Source organism: Rhinolophus sinicus, linkage group LG11 (genome assembly GCF_036562045.2).
Source record: "Rhinolophus sinicus isolate RSC01 linkage group LG11, ASM3656204v1, whole genome shotgun sequence".
Taxonomy (NCBI): domain Eukaryota; kingdom Metazoa; phylum Chordata; class Mammalia; order Chiroptera; family Rhinolophidae; genus Rhinolophus; species Rhinolophus sinicus.
The window spans coordinates 10,944,761-10,963,697 of NC_133760.1; the positions used below are offsets into that span (position 1 = coordinate 10,944,761).

The following is an 18,937-nucleotide window of genomic DNA, read 5'->3' on the forward strand; positions in this document are numbered from 1 at the left end:
TCTGAGGGGTTCGTGCACGTACTCTGCAGTGAGTACACAACAAATGGGGGCTCTCGCTCAAGACTCCAGACACTGTGTTGGGCTGAAGTGTGGGGAGGAGATGTGGCCCCTGCCCTCAGCATGTGAAGGGCTCTCCTGTCACCTCAGGAGTTTGGACTTTGTGCTGATGGTAGAGCAGAGGCCCCTGACTTGTTTTGAAAAAGGGCGTGGTCTGGTCAAAACTGTGTTTCAGAAAGATCACTTTGGCTGCAGGGTAAAGGTTTACAATTAAGGGAGCCTCAAAATTTGATCAAACGGCAGACTGAAGCAAAGTACAAGGTCGGGTTCCTGATTTAAAGTACAAGATGTGGTATTCTTCCCCTCTTCAATGGGGAGACCACCTTGGGACTTGCCCTTTAAAAAACAGTGCAAACCCCTCCCCCCAAGGAGCTTCCTCACCACCCTCCTCGGTCATCCCAGGATGCAGCTCTGTACAGTCCTTTATATCTGTGTCTCTGAGTGCCCACACAGCTCGAGCCTATACAGGGCAGACACAAACATTTGCCGGACTGAATCCTGCCCCAATCTCTGCACCAGGGTCCCTGCCACGCCTTCTCACGGGAGCGAGAGTGGTCCAGGTCACCTTTGCTCTAGCATGGAAATGAACACCACGGGTGTTACCTTCCTTGTGGCCACCCACCGGCTTTACTATAGGAACTTACCCACATTGTACATAAATAAACCAGCACGCTCTCCTGACAAATCTACCACTGACAGAGGCATCTGTCCAAGGGCAAGTGTAGTCCTGCCACTCCTGCTACAACTCCTGGTGCCAGTCTAGGGCCTAACAACCCTAAGTCCTTAAGCCTGGCATTAATCAGTGGGCCATTTTTGTAGCCTCACCTCTCATGTCATCCCCCAGGCTCCGTGTATTATTGCTGAAATGAGTTTTACTGTTCTATCTGGCAGGGGTTTTGTCCTTTTTGTTTTGTAAATGTTGAGAACTGGAGCCGTGACACAAGTATCCTCCCTTCAGGTTCCCTCAGGTCACTGATTTTCACACCTCCTCCAACCTCTCACCCTGAGCCTTTTTAAAAGTCAGCACCTTTGAACAGAAGAAATTGTGCGTGGAATCTTAAAAACAGAAGTAGAGATGATGTGATTGAAACAAGAGTCAAGACCTGGAGTTCGAAACTGTCACTCACAAAGCCTCACGCTCAGATGGGACAGAGTTTAGGGAACACTGTCACACGCTGATGACATGTTAAATTGCCGCAACCTCTTTGGAGTGCAGTCTTGGTGGTAGCTATGAAAGTTTAAAAATTCACCACTGACCAAGAAGTTACACTTTTAGAAATAAATACTACAACTATAGTTCCACAATGTAAAAATGTACAAATTGCTCACCCCAGCAATACTAAATGTGCTCCAATGGGGAGGGGGGGGAGACTAAATCACACAGGAAACCATGTGTGGGGACAAAAAAAGATCTCTAAGGTATTCTGGTAAGTGGGAAAAAGATAAGCTGTCACTGTAGCATTGACTGTTCCAGTAAATAATTTTCAGGTTTACCAACAGAAAACTGGCTAAACTAAGCTGGGGTAAACTGACACCTGCATCAGAACACTAGGCAGCCACTAAATAAAAAGGTGGAAACCAACCAAACGCCCACTACCAGAGGGCTGGTTACATAAACATGGTAGATCCACACCATGAGTACAGACAATATAAAAGAAAAAGTAAGTCCTCTAGGCAGATGATATAAAAAGAGTTCTAAAATATATTAAGCAAAAAAGATGCAGAATAACACGTATAATAAGCTACTTTCTGTGTAAAAGAAGAAAAATAACAATCATTTTTCTTGCATTTGGATAAAAAGCCCTGAGTATCAGAGGGTCCACGTGTGGGGAAGGGTACATGAGAACAATGAGTGGAGGGGGAAGGTCTGTAGACTTTATACTGCGTACTTTTTCATATTTCTTGGTGTTTTTGGAAACCATGTGAATTTATTAACTATTCAAAACTATTTTTAATTGAGTTAGATCTATTATCTGTGCAGACAGGGAGAAATAGCAAAGATTTACTATTAAATGGAAAAAATTCAAGGTTTAGAATAGACTATAAACATGATTAATTTTTGTTTAAGAAACATGCTTTTTATTAAAAAGACAATGAGGTCATGAAAGACAAAGGAACTGAGAAACTGTTTCACATTGAAAAGACTTGAGAAGAGAATGTAATACGTGACCCTGAACCAGAAACGAAACTGCTCCAAAGGATATTGAGACAACTGACAAAATTCAAATGTGGACTGAGAGGTAGTAGATAACAGCATTACATCAATGTTAAATTTGATAACCAGACTGTGGTCAAGATAATTAACAGCTTTATTCTAAAGAAATGCATGCTGAAAGTATTACGGAATAAAGACGTGATGTAGGCAACCTACTCTCAAATAGGTCAGATAAAATCATATAATATGTGTGAGAAAACGGTAAAGCAAATGTTAGAATCTGAACAAAGATCTAGGAGAGTTCTTTGGGCTTTTAAGTTTTCAATTATTTCAAAGTGGGGAAAAAAAAAAAGAGTACAAATCTGAGGGAGGGAGAGAACAAGACCAAGAGGAAGCATCCACCTGGGTGGCCATTCCTTAGCAGGACCTCATGGCACATTTTGCAAACACCTATAACTCCTAATGGTAACAGTAGGAAGTAGGGATTTACTTACTACTTCCTAGTTCCAGTGGATTAACTTAATGACCTTACATGAAATTCAGAGGTAGGCGCAAAGATTCTCATTCAGAGTAGACTGAAATTCTGGGCGGGTAAGTAGCCCAGAGCTGTGAGTGGAAAAGCAGGGACTGGGTCTAAGGAGTCTGGCCCCAGAGCAGACAGCCACAGTCCACAGCACTGCTGTCACTGCTCTCCAGGCCTGACGTGCGGCAGCAGCGCAGGCACTCTCTCGCTTGCTGTGTTGTACCCACCCGCGCCCTCCTAGAAGGCAGTGCACTGTAGGAAGCCTGGCTTAACCAGTGTGAGGTGAAGGAAGAGAGAAGTTTAGGGATGAGATGATGTCAAAGAGGGGCAAGAGCCAACACCACTGCCGCTGAGAGCAGACTGGCTATTCTGTAGCAAAGAAAGATTAAGACATTCTCGGCTTTGTTTAGAAAATGTCACTCTGGTCTCTAGGAACAGAGGAAGGCTGTGCACACCTGATGACCCCAAATCTCTTCAGGATGCCATCTGACAGCTCTGCACAGAAGACCAGAAGGGATAGAATGGCAGAGTTTTGCACAAAATGACAGCAAACATTCCAGTCTGTCAAAGAGACAAAGAGGTATGGCGCGAGTGGCTGGACATCGGGTAGACAATGGATGGAAGTATCTGAAAAAGAAGTCCTGAGAGGACCAACATTTGGTTCTGCCAACTCCCACAGGCTGCCAGCACTCACCGCAAAGCAGCCAATCACATCATTCTCTGCAAACTTGTCTCCGTAGTTTTCAAACCGGCTACTGGTGGACTTCTTCCCAGTGCCTCCATAGCCATAGGAGAAAGGCTCTTCGCCTGATGGAAGAAATAGGCAAAGGCAGGTTAAACCTGCGATGGTCACAACAGCCTTTATGGCTGTCACATACTTTTAAAGAAAAAAGTCATTTTCTTTACTAGTTTACTGATCAGATGCTTTTGGCAGGGGAAGGTGAGGAAGTTCCTTAAAAGGAAGCCCTTCATTATGCAGAACTCCTGAGGGCTTGATGGATTTAGGTGTTAAGCTTGGAGTAGAAGCCAAACTGCTCTGCATAGAAAGGGAGAATTTAGAAAGAAAGGGAGGAGGGGAAGAGAGGACCTGGAATAGAGGAAGTTCCCTGGAAGTGATGTAACCCTTCCCCATGACGCTCAGTATCCAGTCAAATCTACCAATGGCATCAATTTTTGGTGCCAGTGGGTTTTTGGCAGCAGTCAGTAAAGGGGCTGGGGTTTGCTTCTGGAAACCAAGAGGTCTAACCCCTAGGAAAGGTATTAGATTTCCTCAGGCTATAGAACTGGCGATTGAAACAATCTGACTGAGATCCCAAGGGCCCTGCGTGGCACTTGGGTTATATAGAGATCCTTGGCTAGGAACCCAAGGAGGATCCTGCCAGAAAAGCAGGAGCCAACAAGCATGAATTCCAGGCCCAGTTCTATGAACCAGCTGTGTGACCCTGGACATCTGCTTGACCGTTCTAAGCTTTGTATCTGCATCTATGTCAACTACCCAACACTTACATCTCAAAACTGAGACAAAGATAAAATGAGATGACACGAATCTTATTAAAAAAAAAAAAAAAAAAGCTAATATATGTCAAAATGAAAACTGTACACTCCTTTTGACCTAGCATTTCTACTCTTAAAAATCAGCCTTAAGTGAACAGTTAGACCAATTACAAACAAGGATAGCTCAACTGTTTAGGAGCACAAAATTGCGATCAATTTAAATAATCTACACATTTATAAATAATTGATACAACTACAAAGTGGAAAATTACGCAGTGGTCAAAAAGCTATGCTTATTTACCAAACTATGTCCATCATATATTAAGTAGAAAAAAGAAATTAGGTTTCAAAATAGTATGCGTAGTGTGACCAAGTTTGAGATAATACAAAGAACAAAAGAACTGTTTAGAAGACAGTAGATGAAAATGTTAACACTGGTGGTTATCTCGAAGTTTTAGGAGGTTTATTTATTTTTCCTCTCTGTAAGGCCTGAAGGTTTACAAGGAGCACTATTTTCATAATCAGAATGTTTATATGACCAAGGCAGGTCTGAGATTTGACACTGAAATCAGTCACTTGGGGACAGAAGGTCATTGAGGCTTGGGGTCCTGTGAAAATTCAAAACCTGTAACCGGGCAGGCCCTACCTCCAGTTGCCAACCAGCCCTGGCTCCACTGGTCTCCGCTTCCCCTTTTACTCTGGGTTAGGCTTTGGACAAAAAATCCTAGATACAACTAGTGGGGCTTAAAGAACTTATTTTTATTTTTGGCATAGTTTGAGAATGGGACACAACTGATTATTTTTAAAGAAAGGTAACAGTTTTCTAATGAACACTTTGGATCCTCTCCTAAAAGATGGATACATTTTTCGTAGAAAAGTTGTTATAAAACTGTGGTCCCTCCAGCTGAATCTTGTTTGCCTGAAGTTAGGCAGTGGCATATACCTAAATCCTTGTTCCACCCCAGACTAGTTCTGTTCCTACTCTGACATTGGGAAGAAAAGGTTAGGAAGCTCAAGAATCCAGGGATAGAGGCACTCATTCTCCTCTGGCCTGCGTGGCTCCCTCCGTACCTAGCTGGGTGCTACAGGAGTCCAGGGACCAGCCGATGCGGACGACATGCGGATCGGGCTCCGTGGATGGAAGGTGCTTCACAGCGATTTCCTCATTGATCTGGGGACAGAGAACAAGGGGCTCAGAACTGATTCTCTGCAGGCTGCTGGGTTATGAGACAATACAGAAGTGAAGCACATAGACATTGAAAAACAGCAATGGCTTTTGTTGCTGGAGAAAAGGCATCTAAACTGCTCTGAAGGGCCTGCTGCACTGAAAACAGTGCGTCCGAAGGGCTCAGGAGAGTGCAGAGCCACAGAGATAGGTAATTCAAAAGTTCTTTTTTGCAGGGAATACAGAGACCCTCATATTTGACATGGAAGGGCAAAATCGATGCAATGTCTTAGAGGGCGATTTAGCAGTCCCTATTAAAAGTGCAAATGCACATGCTGTATAACCCAGCAATTTAGTGTGGCGTTGTTTATATTACCAGAAAAAAAAAAAAAAAAAAAAGTGGTCACATCATGGCACATCCACGCCATAGAATATGCTGCAACAGTTAAAAAGAATGAGGCAGGGCTAATAAACCGGCACAGAAAAAATGTCCAAGATATAGTATTACATAAAAGAAGCAGAAAGGATAAAAAGCTCCTTGTGACTTAACCTTTAGTTAACTTAGAGGTCAGACTGCCTAATAATCATCTCTATTTAGTTTGTGGCTTCTGGAAAGTTACCCTATTTCACTGACTTTCAGATGCACGGTTTTCACATTTTAACATCTCCAAAATCAAGATATACCTTACAATTGCTGTCATCTAAGAAAGCACTCGGTCAATTTCAAGGGCAGTGTTTCTCTATGAGTAGTACACAGAACAATGCAACTTACAGTCAACAGTATCTTACAGTAAAAAACGATAACCCTGGGCTTCAGCTTCTACATCTAAAAAATGGGGATAACAGTTCCTATTTCATGATGGCACTGTAAGGATTAATGGAGATACCTGTGTAAAGAACTTGACACCGTATCTAGTGAATACAAAGTGTTCTATAAATATTGGCTGTAATAAATGTTTTGTTATACAAAGAAGGACACACAAGAAATTGTTAAAAAGTTATCTCTGGAGGATAGGAAGGGGACTGGGAGGATGTGAGCGTAACTTTTGCTTTTTCACCCTATACTCTCCTGTGCCATCTGAACTTTTGTGAAACACGAGTGTTATTTTCATAAACATAACTTAACACAGAACTGTGGAGAGATAATGGTAGAGGGTGGCCTGATGGCAGAATCTTTTTTTGCCCTGCTCTCCCCCTGGCCTCCCTTCAATTGGTGATGCCCGAGCCCATTCTTCCTAGCGAACTTTTCTTTCAAACAACTCCTTTTCCCAGTTCTACAAACACATCACCCCTAGAATGGTTGGCTGTATAATACCTGGGTCAAACCCCACGAAGGAAAAATCTGCTTGGTGAAGCAATTTATGGTTGGCCTGCTTTCCTGATACAGCATTTAGCAATGGTATAATTCTCTTAAGTTCATTATACTTTTTTTGCGTGGACACAAAGTTTATGCCCAATCAAATATCTTTTACAATCATGACTCTGACCAGGGTGACTGGTGAGAGGCTATTACAAAGGATGGATCTGCTTTTTGTCCCTGTCTCCTCTGTTGTTCCCACTCACCTTCATCTCGAAGCACACACGGCCCCTTCTGACCCCATAGCTGGCACGGGCTCCTGACCACAGGTATGCAAAGCCCTCGATCGTGAGTGGGTAGCCACTACTCCGGTCTCGGGCGACCTTGAAGTGGAGGTCGCAGTTATCTGTGAAGGAAAAAGCCTGGAGTTAACTGATTATTATTATTATTATTTAAAGATTTTATTGGGGAAGGGGAACAGGACTTTATTGGGGAACAGTGTGTACTTTCAGGACTTTTTCCAAATCAAGTTGTTGTTCCTTCAATCTTAGTTGTGGAGGGCGCAGCTCAGCTCCAGTTGCCGTTGTTAGTTGCAAGGGGCACAGCCCACCATCCCTTGCAGGAGTTGAACCAGTAACCTTTGAGATTGAGAGGACGCGCTCCAACCAACTGAGCCTTCCGGGAGCTCAGTGGCAGCTCAGCTCAAGGTGCCATGTTCAATCTTAGATGCAGGAGGCGCAGCCCACCATCCTTTGTGGGACTTGAGCAACTGAACTGGCAACCTTGTGGTTGAGAGCCCACTGGCCCATGTGGGAATTGAACCGGCAGCCTTCGGCATTAGGAGCACCGAGCTCCAACCGCCTGAGCCACCAGGCCAGCCCTGACTGATTCTTTTTAAAGTTCCCACGAGAAAGACAAGCATAGACACAGGTAAGTTTCCCACGAGTGTTACCCAGGAGCACACAAGCCAACACACCGTGGTGGCAGGTTCAGGAGAAACCCGCCACACTGCCTAGCCATTCTGCCTGTCAGGAGAAAGGCTCTGGACTGCACAGAGAAAGGCAAACTGGCCTGCACAGAATCAAAGCAGCCATTTCACATAGAAACCGGGGTTCTTCACCTGGCTGGGGTCTGAAAATGGCCATCGGGGGGACCCTAGAAATTGCACACAAATGCCTTTTATGGGGATTGTACACTTGCTAGGGAGAGGATCCATAGTTTCGCCAGTTTCAAGGGATTTTAGACAAAAAAAAAACAAAGGGCTGATCCCCACTGCCGTTCGCTTCAACCATCTCCCTGCACTAAGTCAGTCTGGGAGCCAGACGCTTGCTGCCACAGGTGCACAGATATATGACCATGATCTAGACCTGCCACAAGCTCCCACCTCGGCCTCTTGTGGGCCTAGGACACTCCTGCTATAGTGTCGACTCTTCCCACTCTTCCAGGAGCCAGGCATGCCTCCAAGTCTTTCCTGACCATCTCATCTAGTCGGCTCCCTCCTTTCTCTAAAGGCTGAGTGCCACGTCTGTACATATGGCATTTGATCAGATGCTGCTTCAAAGACCACTGCCACCCAATACTCTAAATACTTTAAAAAATGTTTAGCTTTACGCTGTGTTTTGAGATCTTGTGATAGAAGGGACTATGTATGAGATGGCTTTATCTCTTCCAAAAGCATGTAGCTACTGCTCTATAAACATCAGCCATGTAATGAAATACATGAATACACTGTTTACTTTCTGCTCTGTTGTCAAGTACAGTGTTCTGAGACCTAAGTGGACTCTGGGTGCATTTAAAAATTCAGATTCACAGACTCTACCACTTAGATTCTGTCTTAGGAGGTCTGAGCAAGGACAGGACCTCGAGAGTTATTCCTCCAAATGTTTAGATGTGCAGTCAAGGGGAAAGCCACTTATCCAGTGGAAAGAAAACTGAACTGGAGAACAGAGATCAGGGCGAGCCAGGTTAATGCCTCAGAGGACAAAGCGGCATTGGTTTCACCAGGAACGTGAGCAGCTGATGGAAACTGGGGAACTGGTCATCAAAGAGTTAAGTTTCCCCAGCAGCACTCAGGTTCCCTTCCTGATTAGATGACAACCCCCAGTGTGTACATGGTGTTCAGGGTTTTCCAAATTGCTCTCATATCCATTCTCCACTGAGTGTCACTGAAAGTCTTCTGAGGTACTAGGGCAGGATCACTCTTCCCTGAAGAGAAGCTCAGAGAAGTAGAATGACTTGCCTAGGATCCCACAAATAGAACTGGGAGCAGATCTTCTGTCTCCAAACCAGCACCCTATCTGGACTAACACTGGCCCTGGATGGTGCCAGGCAGAGATGCTGTGAAGTCAAGGCAGGATCCCAATACTGACAGGAAGGCAGAATCTGACAGACACACAGGGACTCACATGTGTCAATGGCAACAAGGGTGTCGTCAAAGTCATCTTCATCCTCTTCAGCAGGAGGCTGAGGAGAACGGCCCCTGTGTCAGAAATAGGGGTTAAGTCACATGAGAACGATTGAATGAGCACAGGAAGGGAAATGAAGATTCTACTGGAATTTACAAGTGGTCTCCACACTGCTTCCTGGATTTCAATTTGTTCCCAGAGAGGGAAGAACTCTGCAGCCCTACATCCTTGCAACAAAAGCAATGACTGTTGACTCCTAGAGTGGGGATAGGGATGAGGGCATGCTCTTCTAAAGAGGGCCATTAGAATCATTTAGCGAACTTTTTTTTTTTTTTTTTAAATACACAAATTTAAATCTTTCTTTTTTTTAAATTGGGAAACAGTGTTTTTCTCCAGGGCCCGTCAGCTCCAAATCGTTGTCCCTCAATCTAGTTGTGGAGGGTGCAGCTCAGCTCCAAGTCCAGTCACCATTTTCAATCTTAGTTGCAGGGGGTGCAGCCCACCATCCCATGCGGGAATCGAACTGGCAACCTTGTTGTTGAGAGCTCACGCTCTAACCAACTGAGCCATCTGGCTGTCCCTAGAGAACTTTTTCAAAGATGACTCTTCTCTCCATGTACCCTCTACTTACTAAACTCTGTTACTGACGGGAGGCTGTGGTAGCCCAAAGGGTACTGGGCCAGAAAGAGGAGTGTGTGAAAGCTTAGATAAACCTCAGTAATTATAACCTGTCCACATACCAGGCTTCCTAAAACTCCGCATTTGAAAACATAGGGAATGACCCATTTTTTTTCAGTCTCTTTCTTTCAAAAGTGTCCTAAATTATGAAAAAGATTCATCTTCCTACCAAAACTTCCTACTAAAAAGGGAATGTTATTAAAATACTGCTGGTTTCCAACATATTGGAATAAAGGGGAGTGGTAGGAGGGTCGGCTCTAATGCCCAGGTTCCTGCCTGGGACAGTCTGGATGACCCTAACTCACTGTGTGCCCAAATCAGGTACCCACGCCCATCTGGCTGCTGGCACACCCTGGGCAGCAGGCTTCCCTCTGGTGGGAGTGCCTCCCTGGCCCTGACAGTTCAGGGCTAGCACAGAGCCTGATCCAAAGGACGAGCTCATCACACAGTGAATCTCTCCTAGGAAGTATTCCCTGCAGCCCGGGTTGGAGCAAGCGCTCTTTTCTGCTCTCCGTCGGCAAGTAGGTCCAGGCCTCTGCTCTGTGGAGGTGGTGAGAGAAACTCAGAAGAGCTGGGTTCCATATCCTTAGTCATAGTCCATGAGACCCAGGCCCCGTATTAAAGGAATTACAACTAGAAGATGGACTCCCCCAGGAAATAAAATGTGTCAGATGACCAGTCCAGATGAATACAGGAATGGTCATTCCTACTTTCTGTTAATCAGAGAAGGCTTCATATAAGGGCTAAAGGAGGGAAGGAGCAGGGGTAGAACTGGACCTGGGAAAGGGAGGAGAGGGCTTGTCAGGAAAGGGAAAACGCAATGACCAGGGCAGGGGCCACTCCGTCCTGTGAGCTCGACACTCACGCACCCTGGCTTGTGTATGTGTCTGTCTCCGTCCCTATACTGGCCACAACAGAAAGCAAAACCCACTGTCCAAATCATCTGTGTCCCCAGTGTCCAGCCCAAGGGTGGGCACCTGGTGAAAGCACTATGCTGACAATGAATGAACGAGTAGATGGACGGAGGGAGTGTGTTTGGGAGAAGGGCCAGGAAATGGATCTTATTTTCAATCGAGGAATACTGAGCAGCAGTTAAGAACAGGACACTGCAGGACTGCATGGCAGTGGGGCAGGACTGAAAAGGCAGGCTGGTATCTCACACGTGGAAGGCTAAGGTGTGTGGACTTTACCCTACAGGTAATGGGAAGGACCAAAAGTTTTGCAAAGCTGAATCTGATAGTGAATGCAGGAAGGACGAGGGTAGGGAGAGCTCTGCTCTGCCCCTATTAGTTAGTGCAAGGTCCCAGCAGCAGGCACTGGGCTACAGACAGAGAGACCGACTAGAACAAGTGTGACTACTGCCTCACACACTCACCTCCTATCCTCTCGGTGCTCGAAGTACCCCCGTCCCCGGTTTTCTTCATAAGGCCTCTTGCGACTCTGGAATTGCTGCCTTTCTGGCTTCAGTTGCGATGCTTCAGGAGGGAGGAAGCTGGTGGGTGCTTCCTGCTTCATCTCTGTCTTCACTTCTACTGCTGGGACAAATCCAGGTGGTCAAGACACGTGGAAACTCCTCAGCTATCACTTTTCTGGTCCCCTCTACCTCGGGAGATGTTGGCAGGATCCTGACTACAGTGATGAAAGGCTGGGCACAGGCAGCTTGCTGGGTGCAATGGAAGCCTGCTGAGGGAGCCAAGAAGGCTGGACTGGAGAACAGGGTGAGGATAAAGGGAGGTTGGGGACAGCCAACCAGGCACATCAGCACTGGCAAGTGATGGGGTGACAGATGTCAGTCAGATAACTCTCAGCCTTCACGGGGCGGGAGAGGGTACTTCAGCACCAAATAAGGACAAGCTCTCTAAAGGCCTACCAAAAGGCATCTACCTTGGACTGCACGTAGAGGGAGGGAGCCCTAGAGGACTTCTAAGAGCCCTTTAAACTGAGATTCCATGAGCCTACATTCTTCAATTTCTCCTCCCAAAGGCTCTTCTCCACCTTAGCTCTCACAAAGCTGCTTCAGTCTTGACAAAGGGAGAAGGTCAATTCAACAGAGTACTAATGCTGCAGCTAATTCCACTGGCTTTAAAAACTATCACAAATGATGTAACACAGAATTGTACACCTGAAATCTATGTAATTTTACTAACAATTGTCACCCCAATTAAAAAAAAAAAAAAAGTTTGAGAACTCAAAAACAAAAACACAAAACTATCACAAAGCCCAGAATCACTCCAGAAGGCAAGGTCTGCACTTAAGCCAGCCCATAGGTGTAAGGGTCTCACTGAATCACAGCACCAGTAGTAAGTCAGGAGGGGAGAACATACTGTGGACCACAGGAACGTCCCGACCCTAGGCAGACTCCCAGAATCAGTGTCTAACCGAGAGCGAACCCTGATTCGGCCCAGCCTCACCTCTCCTCCAGCACCTACGCTTGAGCAGTGGATCACTCACATCTACTCATTTCAGCACTCTCCCCACGACCACCTGGGGTCACTCCCTAGCTTTGGCATGCAGACCAAATAGCTCTGAGAAGGCGCCTGCTTCTCCAGGACTGGCACGTTGCTCACCCATCTGCAGAGGGCTTCCTGGTCCCCAGCACATCATGGGGTTCACAGGAGGCCCTGATAAATGTCTGTTGATAACAGCATAGAAAATACTCTCCTTGGGCCTCATGATCCCACAAGTCTCACAGAACCTAACAGAAATCTGCGGTTTAACCTACATTAAAATCCTGAGCCACCCATAAGAAATGTCTGGGGATGAACCAGAATGGAATTAGATAGAATCAACTGGGTTCACAACAGCACTTGGACCACAACACAGTGAAAGGAGCGCAAGACTGGGAGTCAGTCCTGGCTCTGTCATGACTCAACAGTGGGACCCTGCTTTCCAAACAGGACACAAATGGTGAGGAATACAGTGTCCCAGGAGCCAGTTTCCTGGGTTCTAACCCAGCTCTGCCATCAAACAAGCCACCTCCCCAGTCAATAAAATGGGGAGAGAGCTTACATCTGTATTTCCCAAACGAGTTACAAAGAATTTTGTTTTGCAAAGACATGTTTACAAGTTTGGGAAATCCCGTGTTTAAACAATATGACCCAGAAGTTTTTTAATCCAGAACTTCTCAGAGCTTTTAATGTTCTAATGAGCAAAGTGACTCTTCCAGAGGTGGTATAGCAGATGCTGCATTTTCCATGTGACTGGCAAAAAGACCCCTTTTTTGAGAAATCCCTAATAACATCTCATAGAACAATATTCAGAGCATGGGAAATACCGGACTAGATTTAGATTCTGGCTTTCACATTCTAAGATTCTAAAAAAGACCCAGGTATTGGCCTCCAGGCCTAAGGTCTTCAGGGTGCTGACACTAACATCTGAAAACAGACACTATGAAGACTCCCCTCGCCCAACACCTGGGAGCGGGACTAAGCTCTTTCCTTCAGAAGACTGTTGCCAGAGTGACAAAGCCCAAATGAACCGCCCAAGAGGAAGACGCCAAGTCTCTCTGAGAAGATAGGCTCTAGGCAGAGGATAAGGGCCACGTATAGATTCTACCTCCCTTAAGAGCTGTACCACATGTGCTTTCCTACCTGGGTGATAGGCCTGCTGCTGCTCCACTTCCAGAGGTCTCTTCTCATAGCCCGACTCGTTCTCTTGTTTGACGACCTGGGTCTCATAGAATTGGTTCTGCCTGGTAATATTGTCCATGGCATCTTAAAACAAAACAACAGAAAAATGGCCAGTCAGAAGGGTCCTTCTTGGGACTAGAGGTGGCTTTTTCATGCCACACAGTATCATCCCCCTGGGCATAGTCAGTCTGCTAGAGGCTAAAAGGTACCGTGACACCTTCAGATGGAAACCTATCTGGGCAGTCAGCCGCTCCAGCTGCCTGAGGACGTGCCTTCTTGCCCCTCAGAAGGTTGGAGCCCTATCTGTGACTGGGTTCTGCAGAATCCTACTGTATAAAACCAGCTGAAGCAGCACTGCTCTGGTTGAAGTGAGACGGGAGACTCAGAGAAGGGGTCCAGCATGACCTCGCCCTCTAAGTCCCCTTTCCAGGGTGGGAGCAACTCTATAAACACCTGTGACTTCATGGAATACAGTTAAAAAACCGCCAGCCTAGTTGTTCTCTGACAAGGTACAATGCTTAGGGAGCTGACTTAGGGGCATCACCTTTAAAATTGCTTAGAGCATAAACCAGTCCTCTGCCCAGCCCAATTCATTATTCCCACCTGCACAGCCAACCCCCTTAAAGATTCTCTTCCACCCTGCAATGGCTGCAAAGACAAGGGGTGATCATCTCAGCTGAAGGGGAAATGGGGGAGGAAGAAAAGGAATTGTTACAAAAATAGGAATCATGACCATAGTGGCTTTCAGACTCATTAGGGATAAGTCCTGAAATATTTGGAGTTAGATGGGAAGGGTTTTGGGAAGATGTCTTGTGGGTCCAGGAAGAGCTTAACTGATGGGAAGAATAAATATTAACTACTCGTGGAGTGTGTACCAGACCCTGGGATACACCTGAGACAAACTTGCCCCACTGAAGCATTATGATCGTGTTAGGGCTACAAAGAAGTACCAGGAGCTAAGACAGGGACCCAGATAAGTGATAAGAATGGAGAAAACATTCCTGGGGTTGGGCTAACACATGGTGAAAGCTCAAAGGTGGGACTAAAAGCAGAGTACCAAACATGAAACTTCCTCAAGAATCTTGAAGCCAAACCCAGAAAGAAGTTTGGAAACCTAGGATGAGCAACAAGCAGGTTCTCCACCCCCGGGGCAAGCTCTGCTAGGTGCCTCTAGGGCCCTACAAGCCACGGTGCCAGGACCAGTGAGGCAGAACCACAGGGAAGGAGAGACTATGCTGCAACTCACTAACTGACTGGATCCTTTCTCAGAGGACAAATACATCTGGGCACAAACCAGGTGCAGCCCAAAGGGAGGAAAGTCACAGCCCACGTGTTTTGCGACAGGTCTGTTTACTAAAGTTGAAGGAAGGATTAGAGGTGAGCATGAAGGGGACTCAAAAGATTACATTGTAAGGGGTAGGGGAGAGAGAAGAAATGGAGAAGCTCCTTAATTGGAACACAGGGAGTCCTTTCAAACCACCGTTTCTCCCAGACTCCAAGCATAGTGCTCTTCCTGCAAAGTCTCACTTCTCTCAGTTCCCAAGAATCTCTCCTACACCCACAGAGGCAGCCTTGCCCAGAGAACCTGTGATTCTGGGGTCCTTCTCCAGTGCTAAGCCCCCTTACACATGTGACCTCATTCATAACAATCCAGGAGGGCACTATTATTACCCTTATTTTACACACAAGGAAACCAGGGCTCACAGAGGTGAAGTGACTTGCCCAAGTCGTGGAGCCATATGTGAAACCAAGTCTGAGTCTGGAGTTTGTGCTCTGAAGCACCTAACTTGCTTTCCTCTGAGACACCACTGGCCATTGGCTCCTCTTTGTAAGCATTCCTGCCAGGGTCTCTCCTGCCCTAGACCTGCACACTGGGCCACTCCTCCTTCCTTCACAGGTCTCCACAATGGGAAGTACTCTTCCCAGCATCTGGGTCCTAGACAGTCCCCAGGCCACCCTCTACCCCAAATCTACATTCAACTTGTCCCCCTTTAGGAGATCCCATCGCCCATGAACAAGTAAGTACCCAATGCCAACCCCAAATCTTGTCTCTTTCCTGACCTCCTTGTTCTCCTCATTCCCTTAGCCCCAGGCCCAGGGTGCCCTCTTTTCAGAGACATACCACAAATCCTGGCCTTTCTACTTACTCCTTAACCTCTCCGATCCCCATTCCCCAGTCCTGCTAGAAAGCCACCCTTTTGTAACACCAGATATACTCCCTCCCCATACCAGGGTCGCCCTTCTTCAGATAATCACAGATCTACCCTACCACCGACCTCTCGTTCTAAGTCATACCCTGAGTGATGCAGAGGTTTCCTGCTACCTCTTGAGGCCTCCTGCCAATCCCTGGGCACACAAATAACTGTTTTGGGGGCCAAGGAGACCTCTCAGCCCCAGAAACACTATCCCCACTCCACCCTGAGGTCCCCAGCCAAGTCAACAGGTTTTCTCTTTCCTTCCACATCCCACACACTCTACCCTCCCCGATACGTGCTAGGCTAGCTACACATTCCTGTGGACACAAGGATCCCGTCCCCCAGATACTCCACTGACTTCAAACTCCACCAACTTGTTGTCTGCCCCACCCCACCAACCCGCTGTTCATACTGTTAACCCAGACCATTCAGCCTCTGATAGAAGCCTCTGAGCTTTCTATCCCCAGAACCTTGCCAGCTCTAGATATTTAGGTCCCCTGTGCAGTGAAGCATCCTTCGGTCCCCTGCCAGTCTCCCACACCAAAGCTCCCTATACCTCCTCTACAAGTCAACCAGAAGGTCCCCACATTTCGCAGCACCAAATGTCCCTGCCTCAGGGTTGGCCTTCAGCCCTGGATTTCAGAGTCCCTCAGGCCATCTTCAGACAGATGAGGTTCCCCACAGTCCAATCACAGGGTGGTTTCCCATATGCCCTAAATAATCACCAGCCAAACACCAGAGCACCCGGTCCATCAGACCCTCCCCGGCCAGACATCAGCACTTCCATCTCACCAACCCATCCTAGTAGCAAATATAAAACTTCCCGTTACCCCACCAAGCTGCAAACTCCAGGATCCTCCATCCTCAAAACTCTCCCAGCCTTGAACACCTGCCCTGAAAACACGGCTCCCAACGCCCAGCCCACAAGCTGGGCTAACACAGCCTCCGAGCCCACCCAGCTCCAAACCCTAAGATCATCATTTCCATGACCCTCCTGGGCTCCTGAATAGAAAACCTCTTGTTTTTCCGACTCGCTCAGCTCCAGAAACCACCGCTTCCGGTCTCCGAGCCCTAGGCTTCAGAATCCTCTAAATCCCCCCGGACTCTTCTCATCTCCGAAACCGAATTCCCCCACTCCCAGTATCACCCCTGCACCGAATGCCAGGATCCACCCTCCGGTCGTCCCGAGGCCCTTCTCCTTAGATTCTTTTCAGCGGAGGGCAGCGGGATCCCCCAATGCTCAAACTGTCTCCCCGACCTCAGGCGCCGGACTCCCGCGTCCCACAGCCCTTCCTCGGCCCGGACTCCGGGCTCCCCGGCCCCCGCCCCGCGCACTCTCACAATGTCCGTCCGGCCCCGAGTAGCCGCCAGGCTCCGGGTGCGGCTGCAGCCCGGGCGGCGGTGGCTGCGCGGTCCCCTCCAGCTCGGAGCCCCCCTCGGTCTCGACCTCCTCGTTGTTGTGCCCGGGTCGCCCCGGTTCGTCGTCGGCCTCGAGCTCCCGCTCGTCGTCGGGCTCCTCGGCCTCCAGCGCCGCCTGCAGCCGCTCAGCAAGCTCGGCCTTGAGGCCGCGAGTGTCCAGGCCGCGGCGCTGCAGCTCCTCACGAAGTTCGTTCACCTTCAGACGGCGCACATCCATGGCCCGGGCCCCCGGGGCGGCCCCCGAGCCCGGCCCTGCCTCCCAGGCCTCTGTCCCCCTTAAACCTTTCCTGTCAGGAGGCGAAGGGGGGAAGGGGGGGGCTACTCCAATGGCCGCGGCAGCTCAAAATGGCCGCCGCCACCTCCTCCCCCTCTTCCGTAGTTTCATGCGATGCAACACAGGTGCCAATTGGCCACGGTGTGGGCAACCGGCGCGGGCCCGGAGTCTGAGCCAATCAGAGAGCGGCTTTCAAAAGAACAGCAATGAAAGGGCTCAGTAGCTGCTGGGGAGGAAGCGTTGGCCTACGTCGCTGCCGCGGCCCGAGCAGAGGGCGGGAAAAGATGGGAGGCGGAGCGCACGGTGATTTGGTAGCAACCGTGCGCTCGCTCCCGTAGGGTTAAATAAGGGGAAGGGAGTAAGGATTTAGACCAATCAGCGATGAGATTTCAGAATGAGCGCGCCCCACGGCCTTTCCTGTGCAGCCCTTTCATCAAACTAGTGCCTCTATAACACATATTCTAATTGGTCTAGATCTCTCGTCCTACAACCAATTAAATGGAGGGTCGGCAGACACCCCCCCTCCACTATTGCCTTTAAGAAACCGGAAAGAGTTGAATTCACGCAGGGCCCGCCCCTTGCCGTTAGGGCGGTTTCAAAACAATCTGCCCACCAATCGCAGTTATTGTTTTATCTCACTAAAGAGATGACAGTTGGATCGCTTTAGGAAAAGCTGACCAGATTGGCCATTCTTCAGCGGACTGCCTCACAAATTTCGCTATAGAGGGAGCAGTACGAAATAGAGATTAAGTAGATAAGTTATTCTTGACCTGGAAGGAACTCAGTTGCCTTTTTGAAAAACGACACATTGACTTCAGAGAGTCCTGAAGGTTTGAAAACAGAGGCTAGACTAACTACGGGAGAAAAGTTGTAAAGGAAATCGCACCGTCTCCCCTTGATAGTACATCTCACAGGGCGCCTCTTTCCACGAACGTAGCTTCGCAGTCTTCTTTCTCTATGGTTGATATTTTAAGTGGAATGGGCGCTCTGCACGCAACCATAGAGCCTTTCCCTGGAGGAAGACCTCCAGAAGTTCGCGGGTCTCTATCCCTAATCCTCTAAATTGCTGTTCAATAGATCTTGTTTGGCATCTGTAGTGACAAGCTCAAACAGAGGTTCGTAGTTAAGCCTCACGCTAATAAATACAAACGCTACAGTTTCACAGTATCTAACGCTGCACCACCTGTCGCCTCTAACTCCAAAGACACAAAACTTCTGTAAGATACACAATCGACATACACAATGCAAACGCCGGCTGCCCACTGAGTCTTACTTTAAACCCACAAAAGCTATATACAACCTCTACTTAGACAAAGGCACAGACAACACAGATAAATAAATGACCGTGAGATCAGATCAGATGCATCAATTCAGGGGATAATACACTATACTTCAGTGTAGATGCGCCCACTAAGGTCCGCATAGGCAGGCGGCATCAAATGATAAAGACACACAGGGCAGTTACACTACAAGCTTACATTACGGCAACCTAGACACGCAGGACCCACTCAGAAGCGGGACAGACACTCACGTGGGCGCGGAGATTCCAGTCCAGACACCCCGCCCCTCGCCCACGTCCGACTTCCTTTCTCCTCCCCGCTTCCCACAGCGATTTATTCTTCAAAAGTTTGTGGCCCGGATTGAAC

The 18,937-nt window shown here is 47.8% G+C and overlaps 1 protein-coding gene across 6 annotated transcripts in view; it reads right to left on the minus strand.

Moving 5' to 3' along the window:
- HNRNPUL1 (heterogeneous nuclear ribonucleoprotein U like 1) overlaps nucleotides 1–18,850 on the minus strand; it is a 34,634-nt gene extending 15,784 nt beyond the window's left edge. The window contains exons 1-7 of one of the 6 annotated variants that reach the window (XM_019751366.2): nucleotides 16,940–17,382; nucleotides 13,365–13,487; nucleotides 11,150–11,306; nucleotides 9,097–9,170; nucleotides 6,958–7,097; nucleotides 5,301–5,400; nucleotides 3,430–3,542 (exon numbers count right to left, since the gene is read on the minus strand). In XM_019751366.2, the coding sequence (XP_019606925.2) occupies nucleotides 3,430–3,542; nucleotides 5,301–5,400; nucleotides 6,958–7,097; nucleotides 9,097–9,170; nucleotides 11,150–11,306; nucleotides 13,365–13,487; nucleotides 16,940–17,234 (1,002 nt within the window). In that variant the 5' untranslated portion in view covers nucleotides 17,235–17,382. Of the gene's footprint in view, nucleotides 1–3,429; nucleotides 3,543–5,300; nucleotides 5,401–6,957; nucleotides 7,098–9,096; nucleotides 9,171–11,149; nucleotides 11,310–13,364; nucleotides 13,488–16,939; nucleotides 17,405–18,822 lie in introns of those variants that run through there. The other 5 variants (XM_019751365.2, XM_074314292.1, XM_074314291.1 and 2 more) reach the window with 5 other exon arrangements.
- Between the last annotated feature and the right edge of the window lie 87 nt (nucleotides 18,851–18,937).